Source organism: Daphnia pulex, chromosome 8 (assembly GCF_021134715.1).
Source record: "Daphnia pulex isolate KAP4 chromosome 8, ASM2113471v1".
Lineage (NCBI taxonomy): Eukaryota > Metazoa > Arthropoda > Branchiopoda > Diplostraca > Daphniidae > Daphnia > Daphnia pulex.
This window is the reverse complement of record NC_060024.1, coordinates 2,797,230-2,813,925: the sequence shown is the minus strand read 5'-3', so window position 1 is coordinate 2,813,925 and position 16,696 is coordinate 2,797,230. Positions and strand designations below refer to the sequence as shown.

At 43.0% G+C, this 16,696-nt stretch overlaps 2 protein-coding genes and 1 long non-coding RNA gene across 5 annotated transcripts; 1 reads left to right on the top strand and 2 right to left on the bottom strand.

The window, feature by feature from the left end:
• Nucleotides 1-1,376: 1,376 nt before the first annotated feature.
• LOC124200376 (proteasome adapter and scaffold protein ECM29-like) lies at nt 1,377-8,300 on the bottom strand. Of its 2 annotated transcripts, XM_046596596.1 has the most exons (22): nt 8,166-8,300; nt 7,857-8,104; nt 7,531-7,796; nt 7,214-7,471; nt 6,963-7,152; nt 6,819-6,904; nt 6,674-6,752; nt 6,488-6,604; nt 6,201-6,427; nt 5,900-6,134; nt 4,998-5,831; nt 4,727-4,933; nt 4,367-4,665; nt 4,098-4,304; nt 3,713-4,028; nt 3,529-3,653; nt 3,232-3,454; nt 3,007-3,163; nt 2,641-2,931; nt 2,248-2,580; nt 1,898-2,179; nt 1,377-1,829 (listed from the first exon to the last, which is right to left on the bottom strand). In XM_046596596.1, exons 1-22 carry the CDS (start codon nt 8,176-8,178, stop codon nt 1,447-1,449), a joined length of 5,376 nt encoding a protein of 1,791 aa, XP_046452552.1. In that variant the 5' UTR covers nt 8,179-8,300; the 3' UTR covers nt 1,377-1,446. The 2 variants fall into 2 exon arrangements, with proteins under 2 accessions (XP_046452552.1, XP_046452551.1); XM_046596595.1 differs by having other exon boundaries at nt 6,488-6,752.
• Nucleotides 8,301-9,336: 1,036 nt separating this feature from the next.
• LOC124200377 (MAP kinase-interacting serine/threonine-protein kinase 1-like) lies at nt 9,337-16,543 on the bottom strand. Of its 2 annotated transcripts, XM_046596597.1 has the most exons (6): nt 16,468-16,543; nt 14,668-14,978; nt 11,190-11,324; nt 11,005-11,102; nt 10,028-10,848; nt 9,337-9,962 (listed from the first exon to the last, which is right to left on the bottom strand). In XM_046596597.1, exons 2-6 carry the CDS (start codon nt 14,906-14,908, stop codon nt 9,551-9,553), a joined length of 1,707 nt encoding a protein of 568 aa, XP_046452553.1. In that variant the 5' UTR covers nt 14,909-14,978; nt 16,468-16,543; the 3' UTR covers nt 9,337-9,550. The 2 variants fall into 2 exon arrangements, with proteins under 2 accessions (XP_046452553.1, XP_046452554.1); XM_046596598.1 differs by lacking the exons at nt 14,668-14,978; nt 16,468-16,543 and adding an exon at nt 11,613-12,049.
• LOC124200378 lies at nt 12,101-14,369 on the top strand. Its single transcript, XR_006877289.1, has 2 exons — nt 12,101-12,641; nt 14,028-14,369. It is a non-coding gene; the product is annotated as an uncharacterized LOC124200378 (long non-coding RNA).
• Nucleotides 16,544-16,696: the final 153 nt, after the last annotated feature.

The following is a 16,696-nucleotide window of genomic DNA, read 5'->3' as shown; positions in this document are numbered from 1 at the left end:
ATTTTGATCTCCAGTACATTTGAATATATTATAGAGTGTTGACTGTGAAGTCTTGGATAACTGACTGCGAATTCTCCAAATCTTTTTGTTCAAAGTCAATTATCCAAGACTTTTTTGATCAGCGTGGAAAAAGTATACAGAGTAAAAGGAAATTATCGTTATCGACAAGAACATGATTACAAATAAAATAACGACAAGAAAATGCAGCATAAGACAGCCTAATTCCAGAATTCTTCCAAGATAGCTCGGTGACTTAGCCGAAGGCCAACGCTTGCAACGCGAGCCTGTATTCTTCTACAATTTCTTTAGAAACAGTTGATGTTGAGCATTGTAATTCTTTTTCTCGTTCTGATGACGAAAGCTTATTAGTTCCTTGTAAAAACGATCTTGAAATAGCCCCTGAACAAAATAGTTCGAAATTTTTGGATAAGACATTAAGAACTAGGGAGTATAGTGAGATTTCGAAGAAGCTTCGGTCATTTTCTGTCTAAAAAAAATTAGAAACAATTGATAAGACCGAATTGAACCCCGATTGAATTAACGGAATTGACGTCATTGACGCGCGTTCTAATAGGATTCAAAGAGAGGAGGAATTTCCAGGAGAGACTAGCGCGCGCGAGACCAGAGAGGACAGAGTCAGAGTTACGGTTGGAGACCTTCGTTGAACAGGCAAGAAAAACTATGACGTTTTTCCTCGGGCAGATTCACAGTCTTCGCAAGCTTCTCGCATTCGTGCCAAAAGAAGGAGAGGAATTTTTACAATTCTCACCAAGAAAAGAACTTCAAGAAATAAACGAGGAAGGGGATTACCACAACTTCGTAAAGGAGGTTGGAGGCATCTCTTTCTTTCTTAAAAGAAAGTAAAAGTTAAAAGTTAAACCATCTTCCTCCACTGCAAAACCGAAGTCAAGCTCTATACAGTTAGGGCAGTTAGGGCACGATGTGGTTAGGGATTATCCGCTTGAAAGAGGCAAAAGAGACTTTGAGACAGGTCCTCGCATTAACACCTCGCCCGGCGAAAGAGAACTATCAGCCGATAGGCAGGAGAATAATGCGAAATCGGGTTCAACAGAGAAGAATCCCAGTACAAACGATAGGATGTGTAGATTCAAAGGATTTGGCGGATTTGGCTTAGATTCAAAGTGATTCAAGACAGGGTGTACAGGATTTAAACCAGTTGCCAACCCTCGTGAGTACCCTTCAGCGTAAGGGGGGTAGAGAAATCCTAATACTTTATTGAACTTCAGGCCACGGTTCTGAATTTTCACCCAATTTTAACCACAGAATAACTGAGCTAACCTTTTTTTTCTTGTTCTGCCAGAAATCTTGATGGATTTAAAAATAACGCTGTATTAAAATTGAGAAACTAAGACAGATTAAGTACAAAATGTATTTCAGCTAGGAGAATTACACAGAACGTTCGTTTAGTATTGATTGATGTATAAATTACTCGTTCATTAAACGTTTGGCTTCATCGGCTCGCGATTTAACTTCGGGTGAAACATCGCGAAGAAACTCTTCAACTCGAAGAGAATACACTTCTCGAATATTTTTCATCAAATCGGATTGAGTCGAGGGATCACAATCTGGGACTTTTTTCAGTACGAGAATCAGCACTTTGAGCGATTCGATTCGAAGTGCCGAGTAATTGGCAACGTCCAGCGATGGAGCCAAAATTTTATTCGCCTCTTTAAGGAAATCGGGCAGGAAAATGGGAGTCATCCGGCCAGCCACTTGAAGTAGTGACGTGACAATCGCCAACTGGACCTGGCGCGTGGTATTGGCTACAGCGGCCCGGAGCAGCTCCATGTACGAATTCCAGCAATTTCCTGTAATGCATATCCAATAAAAATATATTTAATCAAGTAATACTTAAATGTATTCCGTCAGCATATACCTTGTGCTGTGGGATCAGATGGAAAAGCTCTTCCCAACGCCAGAATGGCAGCTTCATGTAGTTCCAGAATTTCCATTTGCTGCCTTCCTCCTTGATCCTCTTCTTCTTCCTCCTCCATTTCGTCTTCTTTCGTTTCAAAAAGTGGCTGGAGCATCTCATAAATGGCGGGAAACATATCCGATTGAAAAGCTTCGGCCACTTGTCCCATAACTTGAACGGCATGTCGACGATACGGCAGCGCTTCTTTCCTTGCCTCACGTAACACCACGCCGATAATTTCATCTAGAGAATCAAAAATAATTTCGTAAATCAAATAACATTCTTTTCACATCAAGAAATGAATGGCCTACCTCGAACGACCACGTCCTCGACAGTTTGGGCACTAACGAGGGAAGCTAATGCGTGAAGCAAATGCTCTTTTCCTTCCCAGGTGCGACCGGTGAGTCCATCGAGAAGAATTCGTAATAGAGTGGCTCGCTGATCCGGATTCAAATTACTTTTGAGAGAACTGGCCATCGATCCGATAGCGGCGGCCGATTGAGATTTCAACTTCCACGATGAGGAGGTGATGGCGCGCTGGAGGTAACCGATTATATCGCTCGAGTACATTCTCAATCCGGCTTCCGTGCCCGGAACGATATCCATCCACAACTCCTCCCAAGATTGAATCAATTGCGCCGTCTCTGTGAATAAAAATAAAAATTATGTTCTAAATTCATTAATCAAATTAATTGATTCTATACCAGGCGTTTTGAAGATGTTTTTACCCAAAAACACAATTGGTACGGTATGACTCGAATGATTTTTAACGACATCCGGATTGTATCGGACCATGGCCTGCAGCGTGTGCATGCAGGCCAGTCGAGAGTCTTCATCTTCCGCTTCCAGGTAGCGATTCTCCAAAGTTTCCATCAATTTGACGACGCTCGATTCTTTGGCGACTCGGACCAAATGACCTAGAGCCACTGCGTACGTCTTTTTCAAGGCAACGTTTCGGTCGCCCAATCCTTTGACGAGCACCGCCATCAATCTCCCTGATGCGTAAATCAAATTGCCATCTCAAGTTCGCCTACACACGAATACAAATTCCCTTATTCATTATTCATTACCGGCAAAAGGTTGGATGTCGTTCTGACACTGTTGCGTCAAAAGACAAATGACATGGGCAGCACATCCTTTCGTTGTTATTCCCTGGCAACCCTTCAGTAAATCCACCAAGGCTGCTACGACCCCTGGGGTGTTGGCTTCGTTGATGAACTGGATACACTGTTGTCAACAGAGTTTATTAATCGCCGCTATATTAGACTTTAAAATGTTTTATAATAAGTTCTTACGTGCTGGACGGTTTCGTAGAGATTAGAACTCTTGGCGGCAGAAATCCTTGCCAAATCAAGCTTCTCTTGAGTGGCCAGCTGATTGCCCAAGCGAACACTCAAATAATTCAAGCTTTGACCCTCGGCCACTTGAGTGGCTTCCAGCAAGGCGGATATGAGTGGAGCTAAGTGGGTCCCAACCAGATTTCCGGCTGATTTGACTACTTTTATCAGTGTCTCCAGACTAAAGATGTAAAAATAAACCAATCGTCATCCATTTCCATTTTTAGTCAATTAAAATTTTTAACAAATAATTACGTAATTGCTTGGACCTCTTCCACACTGCTGGTCAATCCTTGCTGCAGTAAAACGGGTAATACGAGTTCGACAGTGCGTTGACTATTCACTTTACCCGCATCAACATCAACCATTTTGATGCAGACCTAGATGGAAATAAATTTCAGCAATTGCATCAGATATTTAACTTTATCAAATTCATTACCTTGCTGAGGGCTCTGAGAGCAGTTGCGGCCGCTTTCCTAACCGATTCTTTGATATCGTCCACCACGCGGAAGAGAGTGCTCCAGATGGCGTCCATTTTATCCAGCGCATTTTCAAGTGTCCGGCCTCGTAATAAATCAGCCAAAGCCATACAAGACGACTCGCGATTCCGCCACAAATTGGAAGTCAAGTGAACGATTAAGTCGTCGAGGATAGGCTGGAAGTATAAGTCGATGGTTTTCGACTGTTCGCTGACCAGAGCTTCCCAGATGGAAGCCATCGATTGACGGATGCGTGGACTGGGATCAAACTGGTACCTAATTCGGAATAACGATTAAATCCAAGGAAAAATGGGAAATAAAATTGATATGGATTTCTAGACATACCTGTACAATTTGGGTACAATAACTGGCAAGTGCGGGGCCAGCTGCTGCCCGGCTTTCTTGGCAATCGAACCGAATCCAAAAGCTGCACCCTTTTTCGAATTCCAAATGGCGTTATGATTGGCCAAGTGCATAAATTTGTAGATTAAATCCGGTTGGTTCATATCGGTGGCCAAAGAACACAGTTCCCGGTACGTTGACAATTGGCCCCTTTTTACGAAAGAAATAATCAAAATAAATATTTCTTTTTTCTTGGTATTGTAAATTCTTACCCTGAAGGATTAGCTCCTAGACTGCCTTCCTCGAAAACCTTGGTGTCTTTATTGACTTGCATAGCCGGCCGGCGATCTGTGGTTAAGGAGCCGACCAATTCCCCTGCCAGTAGATTCTGCTGTTCCACTGTGCAGCACTCAAAGACTAGCCCTAAACCTTTGGAGGCTACATCCTGAACCAAGTCTCCACCTTCGGCCAAAAGTGACATGAATGCACGTTGAATGCGCAATAGCCTTTCTTTCATCTCTGGCCGCTGTGGGCATCTTTTGACTAAGGCCAATAACCAGATCGAAGTAGCCTATTAAGGAAAATTACTGGTAAAATATTTGAAAACGAATTAAATTTAGAGTTTATATCACCTGTTTGACGTTGGGATTAAGATGGGCAACGTATTTGTTCAGCAATTCATCGAGGAGGAAATCAAGTTGAGAAGGTGCGTTTTCGGGTTCGATAAAGTCCCGCTCTTTGACGGTCCATGGATCACGACTTTCAGGCGAATTGAGACCCAAAGCGGCACAGACAAGAGCTTCGCCGATTGTGAATTGTATTTCGACATCTTTCATTTTCTGTTAAAATTGAACGAACAAAATTTTTATTTTATCCAGAAAATGTAAATAAAGAGTCTCCCACCTCGGTGGAAGTTAGAAAGTGTTGAATGACGTGCTTCCGGCGAGGATATTCCAGCTCGCCGAGTGAGAGATAGCCAGCAGCGAGGGCAGCTTTCTCTCTGATTTTGCTACCGATTTTGGCGTCGTCGACAACCGTGAGCAGCTTTTCTACGGCGCGTGTAGACTCTCCGGTCGAGTCCAGCAGGGGACCGCAACGTCCCATTTCGCCTACAGACAGACAGGCGGCGCTCAGCGTCATCGGATGTAGTGAGTCGAAGAGGAAATCAATCACCAAGGAAGTGGCGGCCGACAATCGTGGCGAGAGTTGGTGGCGGCAACTCTTCTCCAGCTCCTCGCGGTTATTACCAGGCCCGGACAAGTGACTGCGAACGATTCGGCCGACGGTGTAGCCCAGAGTCAAAATGGATCCGTGCTGCTGTTCCAGCGGCTTCTCTTTGAGGTTGCGGCAAAGATCGTGAATCAGCGCGTCAATTTGGAGCGTGTCGTAACTTTGACAGACGACGACGGCCAGGATTTGGGCGACCATTTCACGGACGTCTTCTTTGTTGTGATGTTGCAGGGTTTTAAACATGTCCAGTTTCGAAAGCAAGACGGCCGACAGCTTGGGAACTCCGGCCACGATTTCCAGGATGCACTGGAGCGGAACTTTGGACGGATTGGCCGCCAGCAATTCCAGCGCCAAATCAAGATAGGCCGTCACCGGTCCATTTTCGCTCACCAATTTTTCAATGTAGTGGCGAGCCACAGAACTGATCAATTCCGGTTCTTTAAGGAGTTCTAACGATGGCGTCAACGACGCACTGTTTGCCAGACACAGCCGTAAATACGACAGCATCTAAATTTAATTTAAAAAAAAGGTCAATTTTCTGAGAATAGAATTTAATTCGCTTTAAAATTTTAGACCTCTGCGTAGGCATTAATTTCGAATGGGAGTGTGCGGGTTCCATATGTCACTGCACTGCGGCTTTTCATTCTGGACGAGGCTTTCTCTGAAATGCACAAAACCATTTCGACGAAATCGGGTAGCCATTTATTTTCAGTTTCATCGACTTCCATCGAATCAGCGTCGGAAGTTTCAATCGATTTCGGGAGATTAGAGTAGAGCAATTTCATAGCTTCCGATTTCACTTCTTCTTTCCTGCGATTTCATCCGTCAAAACATTAGAAAATCAATGACTTCAAGGTCAATTTAAAATTTCATTACGGGTCTCCGGCGGCCAGGAGGAGGAGATAACGAGAAGTGACGTGGGTGGAATGGAATATTCCACCGGCATATTGTACGGCAATAAGCCGCAAGAGATGTTGTTGGGATTCCAACGAAGTTGCCAGCAAGGCTTCGAGGATGGCGGCATTTGAGCTGCTTAAATGTTTAAATGCCGGCAGCATGATGGACAGAGCTTCTTGTACGGCCATTCTTGTCTCGGGTTCTTCCTGTGATTAAAAATGTATTTATAAATCTGTCGATTGAGTGAAAAATATAAGCTTATATACCGTTGCCATGGCATTAAAGAGCATTTGGATGATTGCCATATCTTTGGTCACAGCTTCAGGAAGTTTCTGACCAAGTTTGCCCAGGGCAACTAAAGCCGATCCGCGCAGTTTGGATTCCTGAAAGAAAAAAAACAAAAGTGGCGATGATGAATGCAATCGACCGTGAAAAGAACAGGATTTACTGACCCCTTGCGTGTCGTTGATAATTTTCATTAAACCAGAAATCAACACGGGAGATATCGGGGACAGACGTGACTCTGGGCAACTGAAAAACGAAAAAAAAAACAACATCAGCAATCGCCATTTGGGGCTATCTTATTACGCAACTAACTTGGAAATCATTTGGTGAAGAAATTGCAACGCCATCACCTTCAGTTTCGCGTTGGAATTTTCCCCAAACAGACCTTCGAATGTCAACTACAACGAAAAATTGAATAAAATAAAACAAAAATTGTAGGAATTGTTTAAAACTTACTTGAATGCATGCAGGAAAATGCATGCTGGCCTCACGTGAGCGTATCAGATATGTAAATAATTTGAGACGTAGACGGGTGCAAGCTGGAACACGACGGAATTCTGGTTTGATGTTTTCTTTTGAATTGCGGGTGCCCAGAAAAAGCTGATACAATACTGTTATCACAGCTACATCATTCCAGTCGACAGTTCTGTCGTAAAAGGAAAATTTAGAAATAGTTGACAATATAGAAAAATAATCGGCGCTTGTACCCGCCAATCCGCTTAAGGGCACTATCAGCCGCGTTTGCCACGCTGAAACGAGTGTCGGCTGCTGCAATAACTAGATGCGGGACGATCGTCTGTTCGCCAAACACCCCACTGGAAATGAATTTGACAATTCCTAATTTCGTTTCTTCCAGTTGTTCCGGCTTCAGCTGAGTCTCTCCCAGTGATCTCTTCCAACCGTATTCACTCATTCCGGGCGGTGGATTGGAAGGAGCTGCAGGATTTGTGCTGGGATGGACTAACCTGGATTAGAGGAAAAAATGTATATGATAGATTAAGAAATCTCATATCAACCAGCTTACCCATAAGGCAACAAGACCATGTCGAGGAAAAAGTCTTTGATGTATTTGGCCAATTCCACTTTTTCTTGAAGGAAGAGGTAAGGCTGCTTCAATGCCTCTGTGGAAACATTGGCATGAGCTAGGGCTGGTAGTGCAATGAACAGGAGACTGTCTTGGTGTTGCACAGGTTTCCCATGAATGCTGTGAAAGAGTTGAGGTAGTAGTTCCGCCTGGCGGGCCAAATCCAAGCGTGGGAAGCCCATTTTGATGTAGATTATTGCAAAGTTCTGTAAATGTGAAGAATGTTGCATAAACATTGACAATAACTCGGAAGAACATGAACTTACTGATAGGAAAATTGAAGACGAGGGGTCTTGATAAAGATTCATCAAGTCAACCACAGGTAACTGTAGATTCGGTCTGCTCTTGACACGTTTGTTGAAATGGACGAGCAATTCCATGACTTTCTTGCGAACATTTTCTTCGGTGCTGGTTAATTTCAGCAAAACCGGGCAAAGAAATTTGACAATGACAGCTTCCAATTTCTCGTCGCTATCTGCGCTTCCCACTCGAAGAAACACCCTTTCGAGCAATGCTGTGAGGAAAATCATTAATGAATCGAATACTATTTTAAATATTGCAAACGTAATATTTACCCAAATCGTCCATGACTCTGAAATCGACTTTCTATTTTTCTTGTTAAAAGACGACGATGACAGTCCAAAATAAAGATAATGCCAAATCTTGTTGCAGTCGTCCTACGTGTAAAAAAACCTCGATCGGGTTCAGCAACTGACTAAAGCAAGCAAAGCAACAAGACTCACACGTGGTGTTTTTAGTTTGAAATCCAATTGTATTTGTTGTTTTTTGTATTTTTTTACATTTTGATGCTTTTTTAAATACGATCTCGATTTCAGACCAGAAGTGTCTTCTCGAGAGGGACACATCAATGGAGAGAACTGGGAGGATTACATGTGATCATCATACGTGACATCAACAGAAACGATGACAATTAGCACGCCGATTACAAGGAAGAATTATTATTTTTCATTTTTTTACCTTCCACTCAACAGCTCGTGATGCGTCAGCATGCAAATGGAAAAACTAAGCTGTCACTTTTGTACTCGGAGGTGTACATCATGCACACACTATGACAAGCGTACATTCGTTTTTCAAAAAAGAAAACAACCAAAAAAGGCCAATTCCCCCAAAAAACAAAAAATTAACTCCCGTTTCGTTACAAAATCCAATCACCCATTGTGGATATATCACGTTGATGTCGTGTTTTACAACAATCATTCGACAGCCACACAAATTAAGACCGGGGGGGAAACAAAAGGTGATTAAATATCAATTTCCCAAATAAAAAAAAATTCTTTTCTTTTTCCCAAAAATATATAATAGAGAATTATTATTTAAAAAAAAATACCGCGTGATCGTGGGAGAAAAAACGGACAGAGAAGAAAAAGTTTCGGAAAAAAAATCGCACCGGACCAACACCAAAAAGTGGGGGACGATATCAAAATATAAAAATGAAAAGAAAAAAATTATGGCCGTTATAATAGTCTAAGACATTGTGTCCACGATTCATACAAATTTTGTTTTGTTACCCCCTTATCGTCCGAGCCAATTGAAACCTGAGTCACTCGAGGGGAAAAGGAGGGTTGGGGAGGAAGAAGAAAAAAGTTGATTTTTTTTACGGTTTTTGCATTTGTGGTTTTCCAATCGAAATTTTTTTGGACGGTGAATTTATACGAGGACTAAAATATTTTTTTTTTCTTCCGCCAAGCGATTAATCAAAGTGGAAAAACGATAAAACTAAAAAAGCTCACTCAAAGTTTTTTTTTTCATATTTACAAAATATTTACAAAAGTAGTTATTTTTTTTTTGTTGGTTTTGTAGAGGTGATGGAAGCAGCAATTAAGACGAGAAAAAAAAATCATAACTGAAACATTGGGTTAGTAGAGAGAAAGTCATTCCGCAAATAATCATGGTTGTTGTTGTAAATAGACGCTCGTCGACAAGTCAAAAAGAGTCTGTCTCAATTGCCGTTGGGAGTCAAAGCGTCGAGACTAAGACACGACTTTAAACGTCTCTGAGCCAGTCGCGATCCGGTTGGCGGAGCCAGACCGAACGTCACCTTCTTGCGCGATTCACCACCGCCGCGTGCATCCATCGAAGCGCTGCTCATCGACGATTTGACAGGAACGACGACACTGTTCTCCTCATCGGCATCCAACGACAAATGACCAAATTGAATGGTGTCGTCCTCCACCGATTGACTGTCGACATCCATCTCGATGACTTCGGGTTCGTGACCCAATCCGGAATCTTCATCCAGGCTCCTCAGACGGGCTTCCAAAGCTAAATTCATGCTGAAATGTTGCATCACCACTCGCTTGACGGCCATGGCACTTTCGGCAAACACCGACAGCTCTCGAGCACTATTATTCCTATTTAAATAAAGTAAATTTAAGTTTATAATTCAAAAAATTCAAAATAGAAAAAAGAAATTTACCTGCGAATGACTTGAGGGGTGATGAGGGGAGTGCGAGGTCCGCCGTTCTTGACCCAGGGATGTTCCAGCACGGATTGAGCAGAGAGACGACGTGGTGCCTCCTTGACCAACAGACCGCGGATGAGATCCTTGGCCTCTTGCGAGATGTGAGCCCATTCACGATCGGGAAATTCGTAACGTCCCTCCTGGATGCTGGTGAACAAAAGGCCCTGGCACGATTGGCAAGCCTCTCCGCGCTCCCATCCGCAATCGGCTCCGCAATGGCCGTAGAATGGCGGGTAGCCGCAGAGCAAAATGTACATGACAATGCCGAGCGACCAGAGGTCGCATCGCTTGTCATATCCGTTGATCATCTGGCCGACAAAAGCATCGACGACTTCTGGAGCCATAAACTCGGCGCTGCCCACTGGTGTGAGCAATTCCGGCGTAGAGATGGGCGAGTTGAGGTTCGAGTTGAACTTGATGCCCGAACCGAGATCGAAATCACAGATCTTGACCGGCGTCAGACGGTCGGGATAGACGCAAAGGATGTTTTCCGGCTTGAGGTCTCGGTGGGCGATCCCCTTCTTGTGGAGGAACTGCAGGCCGGCGGCCAAGTCACGCAGCACCAGACTGGCTTCGTGCTCGGTAAAGTGGACACGCCGTTGAATGTGCGACAGCAACGGGCCGCCCAGGATCTTCTCGAAAACCAAATAGAAACGGTCCTCCTCTTCGAAAAATTCAATCAGCTGGATTATGTTGGGATGTCCCTGGCAGTGGTGGAAAGTCTCCACTTCTTTAAAGACGCGATCGCGGCTATGGCCCGGCACTTTTTCGATTATCTGTAAAAGGGCAACAAACCAATAAATAAACTATTTAGGTTTCGTACTTTCACTTTTTCAGGATTATTGCTATGTGTCAAGGATAAGGGGGTCAATAACCAGTTTTCTTGTTTCAAGTGAGTAAATCTAGTAGAAAAAAATAAAAAAATAAATTACCTTGACAGCATATTCGACATCGGTCCATATGTTGACGCAGGTTTGAACCGAAGCGTAAGCGCCTTGCCCCAAAAACTCGCCCGTAAGTCTGTAGAGCTCTAGGATAGAGAAATTTAAATTTAGATTTGAGCCGGTTTCACACAGCAACGAGACAGAAAAATGATATTTTAAAGATAAATTGTTACCATTAAAAGTAGAGGCGAAGAGACTGGATCCAGTCCGTTTCTTCTTCCTTCGACGTTTCTTGGCTTCCTCCTTTTGACGCTGGATGGCCGCCTGACGGTCAGCGGCCAACACGACCATGTCGTTCTCGCCCTCGCCTGCACAATCATCAACATTCATAAATAAACTGGCAACAACACACGCTAGGCTAAAATTATACAACAGACAAATCAAACCCAGACACACACACACTTTGGGTCAGTCACCTCTAAACCTGTTTTCACTAGACAAGATGGCGAAAAAAGGGGGGAAAGATGTGCGCAACAAAAACACTTGACACCCCCCTCACACACACACTTGCAAAAACATGGCAGTTATAACACGCCCATGTTGAGGCGAAACACAAATCAATAACACACACGACCCAATGTGCAAAGATGTCTTACCATTATCTGAACTATCGTCGCCGTACTTTTCCACCATTTTCACAGCTGATTTGGACAACAAAGGGATGTGGCACTGACTCGTTGACTGAACGGGACTCGTAGCTCATTGAAGCTAAACTTGACTTGGAAATTTCCTTTTTCCTCAATGAAACAATAAATCAGCCTCTCAACTTTTATCTCTGTCGATGAATAAGACAAGTTTCAAACTCGTCCAATGTGGCTGGTGTTAGTGGTGGACCCTGCCCCGCGTTCGTCTCTTTCTTCACCCTCTTCTCTCGCATGCCGGACTAATACTAACGCGTACACAGACACGAGGCTGCACCTGGGTCCTCTATATATCCCCCTCGGCTGAGTTGGAAGGGAGGGAGGGGCTTACACAGGAAAGAACAGGGGAGGAGCCTAATCATCACACCATCCACAGCTATGCATGGGCGACATCTATACCCTTTTCCCAACTGCGCAGTCATTCCACAACACATCATGGCGGACGACTGACAACGTGGTCGGCCCTCTGGTGGTTCAATTTCCATCAAAACAAAAAACAAAAGAGGGAACCGAGATTCTTATCTACCCGTTCCTTTCATTCTTAAAAACTTGTCAACAAATTTTTGTTTCTTTCCTCTCCCAGGTTTTTTAAATGCATTTCAATTCAATATTTTTCTTTTAAATGATGTTTACGATTCTCTGCCCGTATTGCGTAGATTGGGTGAGGTAATACTATCGATAACAATTGCCCTTGCGGAAGGTCTTGCCACTTCCTTGCCTCCCATTAGGCGGATGTACGCAGTTGCTTAAACAAATTGTTTTCACAGTCTTTTTTTCCAAAATCTTTTTTATTTTTTAAATTAAAATTCCCTGGCGTGTGGTCCACCGGACCAGAAGGGGGGCTCTAATGTCTGATGACTTTGAAATCACCTTCAAAAATGTATATGACAACGGCTGATGCAATTTGGTAGTAACTTCATTTGCATCAGAATACGTAATCTGGTACTTAAACAAACAACATCAACACCTTCAAGGACTGCCCAGGTAAAAACGTCAATTGCCCAAACTTCAAAAAATATTTAAAAAACAAAAAGAATTTTAAAAAAGGAGGTTATCTAATCAACCACCAATTTTAGTTTTATTTCAAAGTCTTCTCCTCCTCCTCGTATATGAAACTTTCTCTCCCACCCCCACCCCCCCCCCCCCCAGACAAAAACAAACGGCGTGGTCTGTTTTCAACGTGCGCTCAGACACGTATACCCCACCTTATTTGTTTCCTTTGTTTGGGAGATGCATGGGCGCAGCCATCTTGAATCAAAGATGGCCGCTGTCGACGAGTTCCGGTCCCATTCCCGACTTGGTGCGCACGCGCTTTTGTGTGTGTTGGTAATTCCATACCGACGTCGGGCGCGAAAAACTGCGCAGTTTCGTTACATCAAAAAATTTTTCTTTCTTTTAATCTTACCACCCCTCCTCTGTCCAATGTTTAGTTTTTTTTAATAGATTGTTAACCAAGGTCTTTCTCTTCCAAGACGCCGATTTATTTTCTTGGCGAGTTTTTTGGGATTATTTTATAGGGGCGTTTGGGGTGGGCGAATTTTCAACCGTCACGTGATCGTCTCGACGATATTAAGGAAACGTTCGAGGACGTCGGGAGCCTAAAGGCGAACAGCTGTGACAGTTGCAAAAAGGCGATATTTTATAAACATCAACTTTGCATTCAATCAAACTAAACAGCTTCCCTATGTTAATTTTCAAGGCCTTTATTTTCTATTTAGTCGTTTAATGCAAATCTCTTGTCAGATGACTCAAATGACACACACACATGTGTGTGTGTATCACTCTATTTGCCAGTCGGTGGACAAAAAAATGAGTCACGTTATGCGTGCATCATCATTTCTTATTTATTAAAACACGTGTGTGTTGTCTATTAGTCGTGCCGAGTGTGTTGATGAATCAGGAAACTCGACCAGACAGTCCGTTGCCATGGCGGGGCATCCTGGTGCATGGCTGCTGCCGGCGAAAAAGTCAAAATGGCGAAAAGGCAATCGGCCAAAATCAAAATAAATATTTTGTTATTCCAACCCCGAAAATGAGAGAGGATAAAGATAGAAAACTTTGTACTGCAAAATATTTATGTGCCAGAAAAATATTGTCTGCGCCATTTTATCTTTTTTAAATAAATTGTTATGAGGTAACCGAGTTCGTTTGGCGCGCAGTTCGCCAGTACACAGATCCTTTTTATGATTTATTTTTAGACTGAATTAGTTCACGGGTTTATAAATTTCGCCTAGCTACAGCACACGTTTCACGTCTCGAGCCAAAAAGGCACGAGTGACATAACTTAATTGCCTAGAGTTACGTTATCAGGCCCTGCGGCAAATTGATTTACAATTTTTTTCTTTTTCCTTTTATTATTTTTTCCCATAGAAGCGAAAACAACAACAACAACAAGCCGGTCGGCGTGAGTGTAGGACATTTGAAGAGCATCGGGAGCCGGAAGGCGTTCCACAGCCCAACAACAACAACAACCGAAAAATTTCATCTAGAAGATTTAACCTTCACCCGTCTTTTGCCTAGATTTTTATTATATTATTCGCTTCATACGCACATTCTTCTTTTTACTCTCTTCATTCATTTTCCCTTTTTATATTCGCCTCAACTGCCCAGTTGGTGAAGGTCACCTTCTTCTATTTAGCTCGGCGGACTCGTCGCACTTCTGATCCACTTGTTGCATTTTTATTTAATACACCCGCAGGTTATTTTACTCTGGCCGAGAGTTTCCATTTTCTTTCTTTCTTTTTAAAAACCTTTTTGGGTATTTTATTTTTATGTAAATGTATATATCTTTATTTTAATGGCGACTTTGAAACGCCCTTGGCAACTGCCAAATAAGGACTAGAGGGCTTCTAGCAATGAATAACCAACGCGCATAATTTATAAAACCCGAATTGGTTGGCATTCTACCGAGCCGTACCAGTTTGTACTCTCTCAATCACGACAACAACAACAACAACAACTAGGGACAATTTATCCAATCATTACAACAAATAAAATAATGACAACTCACCTTCGTTGTCGGCAAAGGCGGAGCCGGCGAATCCGGAATCGGTCGATCCGGAAGCAGCAGACGACGACGAGGAGGAATGTTTCAACGCCGATTTGATGGGCACGCAACGAGGAGAGTAGAGGAGCTGCTGAGTGGGTGGTGGTGGATGGGATGTGGGCACCTCAGCAGCAATTTCCAACGTGGCGAATCTCACCGACTGCTGGTGACGTATCCGCTGGCTGGCAGATATCTCTTCACCCATTTCTTCCGGATGCGTGTCACAACACACAAACGAACTTGAGGCAGCAGCAGCTTGGATCGCGCACCTGATCCTATTTTTTGAAAATAAAAAGATTTGTTAACAGTTCATTATTTTAGATTTAAAAGACCTCCTGGCTATGTGTAAGATAATCGGAGAAAGGTCTGAAATGCGTGCAAGATCGTACGGAATCTTTTGGGAAGGTCAACCGCACACAGTTTAGACCGGTTTTCTTTCTTTCTTTTACACTGAATAATAAAACCAGGTTTTTATTTGTCTCGCCGTGATTATTCGGCAACTGCGCAGCATCAAACATGTATCCATTTCTCGCGTCTTGACGTTTCTGTAATTAAATCTCATGCAAAGTCATTTTGGCGAGTGGGGGATATACAAGTTATCTGATATCGCCAAAAAGACCGTTGATGGCCTCGATCCCTTGGAGCCAAAACAAAACTTTTCGACTTTGACTTTAGCACACGTTAAATAAACATCTATAGTCGCCATGCGTCAAAACTCTTGCGAAATTTCATACCCAATACAAATTAATATGGCAATCACGGCGTCGTACTACGTCATCTACTTTCTCCGAAATCCAACAGTTTGTGTGTGTGTGTGCTTTTGTAGAATTAGATGATGTTTCCAGAAAAACATTGAAAAAAGGTGCCAAGTCAACGAGAACAATCGAGAACGCGCAATTCGGGGCCCCGGCCGGCTTATAATTCATTCTAGCAAATTCTCGTGGCGTGGAATGCCATCTGACGGCCAACAACCCCACCAACGCCCAAGACACAGAAAAACCTGAGCGCGACACAACACCGGTCGTCGCAGCTAGTAAATTCGGACGAATGACCGTAATATGGGTCACGGCTTTTGAAATGTTTCTCTCTTTTTATGAATCCTAGTCTTTGATTTCGTGTGTAGTATTCGTCACCTTGGCGAACCCCCCCCCCTCCTTACGTCTAACGAGACACCCGTGAGAATTTCATAGGCGAGCTGATGCGTTCAAATTAACCGAAATAAGAGTCAACGACCACTGATTTCTCTCTCTCCTCTTTCAATGCTGCATCCTATTTCACAGGAAAAATCAAGACATTATTTTTGGGGGAAATGGGCAAAGGCCTTGGGTGCCTCTATAATATTTAAAGTAGCGAAACCCTCGAGGTAACGAGCAGAGAGGCTCATAAAATAAAAATTAAACATTGCAATCAAGAAAAAGAAAGCCAAAAGGTGCCAATGAACCCTCAACCCGACTACTACTACACACACCTCGATGGTTGGATAATAGAACACAACAACAAAGTATTTTCCCGTTGGCGAATCGGCTATTCTATCAGAGTTTGGGAGATCTCTTTGTTTACCCCCCGAAAAAACGCTTACAACTGAGACGCCACACACACACACTATCTCTCCCAACTGTCAATGAAAATGACACAATGGTCATCAAATGCTTCGTGACAACTGACCAAATATGCTCGTACCCCTATCTGACTTTATTATCTGCCATCACCGAGACTGTTTGCATTGATTCAAAACTGTTTTGATAATAATAAAAACAAACTCACCTTGCACACTCCCCGATCACGCTACCGCCTTCGCCCACTCTCTGGCCACTAAGTCCTTAACAAGGGAAAATGTTCATATATCAATATCGGTCTGTCAGTATCGATACTTAACTTGAAATCGATATCTATTTTTTTAAATTACTTTATTAAACGGAAATGTTTTATATTTATATTTAAATTATTTGACATGGTTATTAATTTCAAGTATTTAGCAGCGTTATTTTGCTCT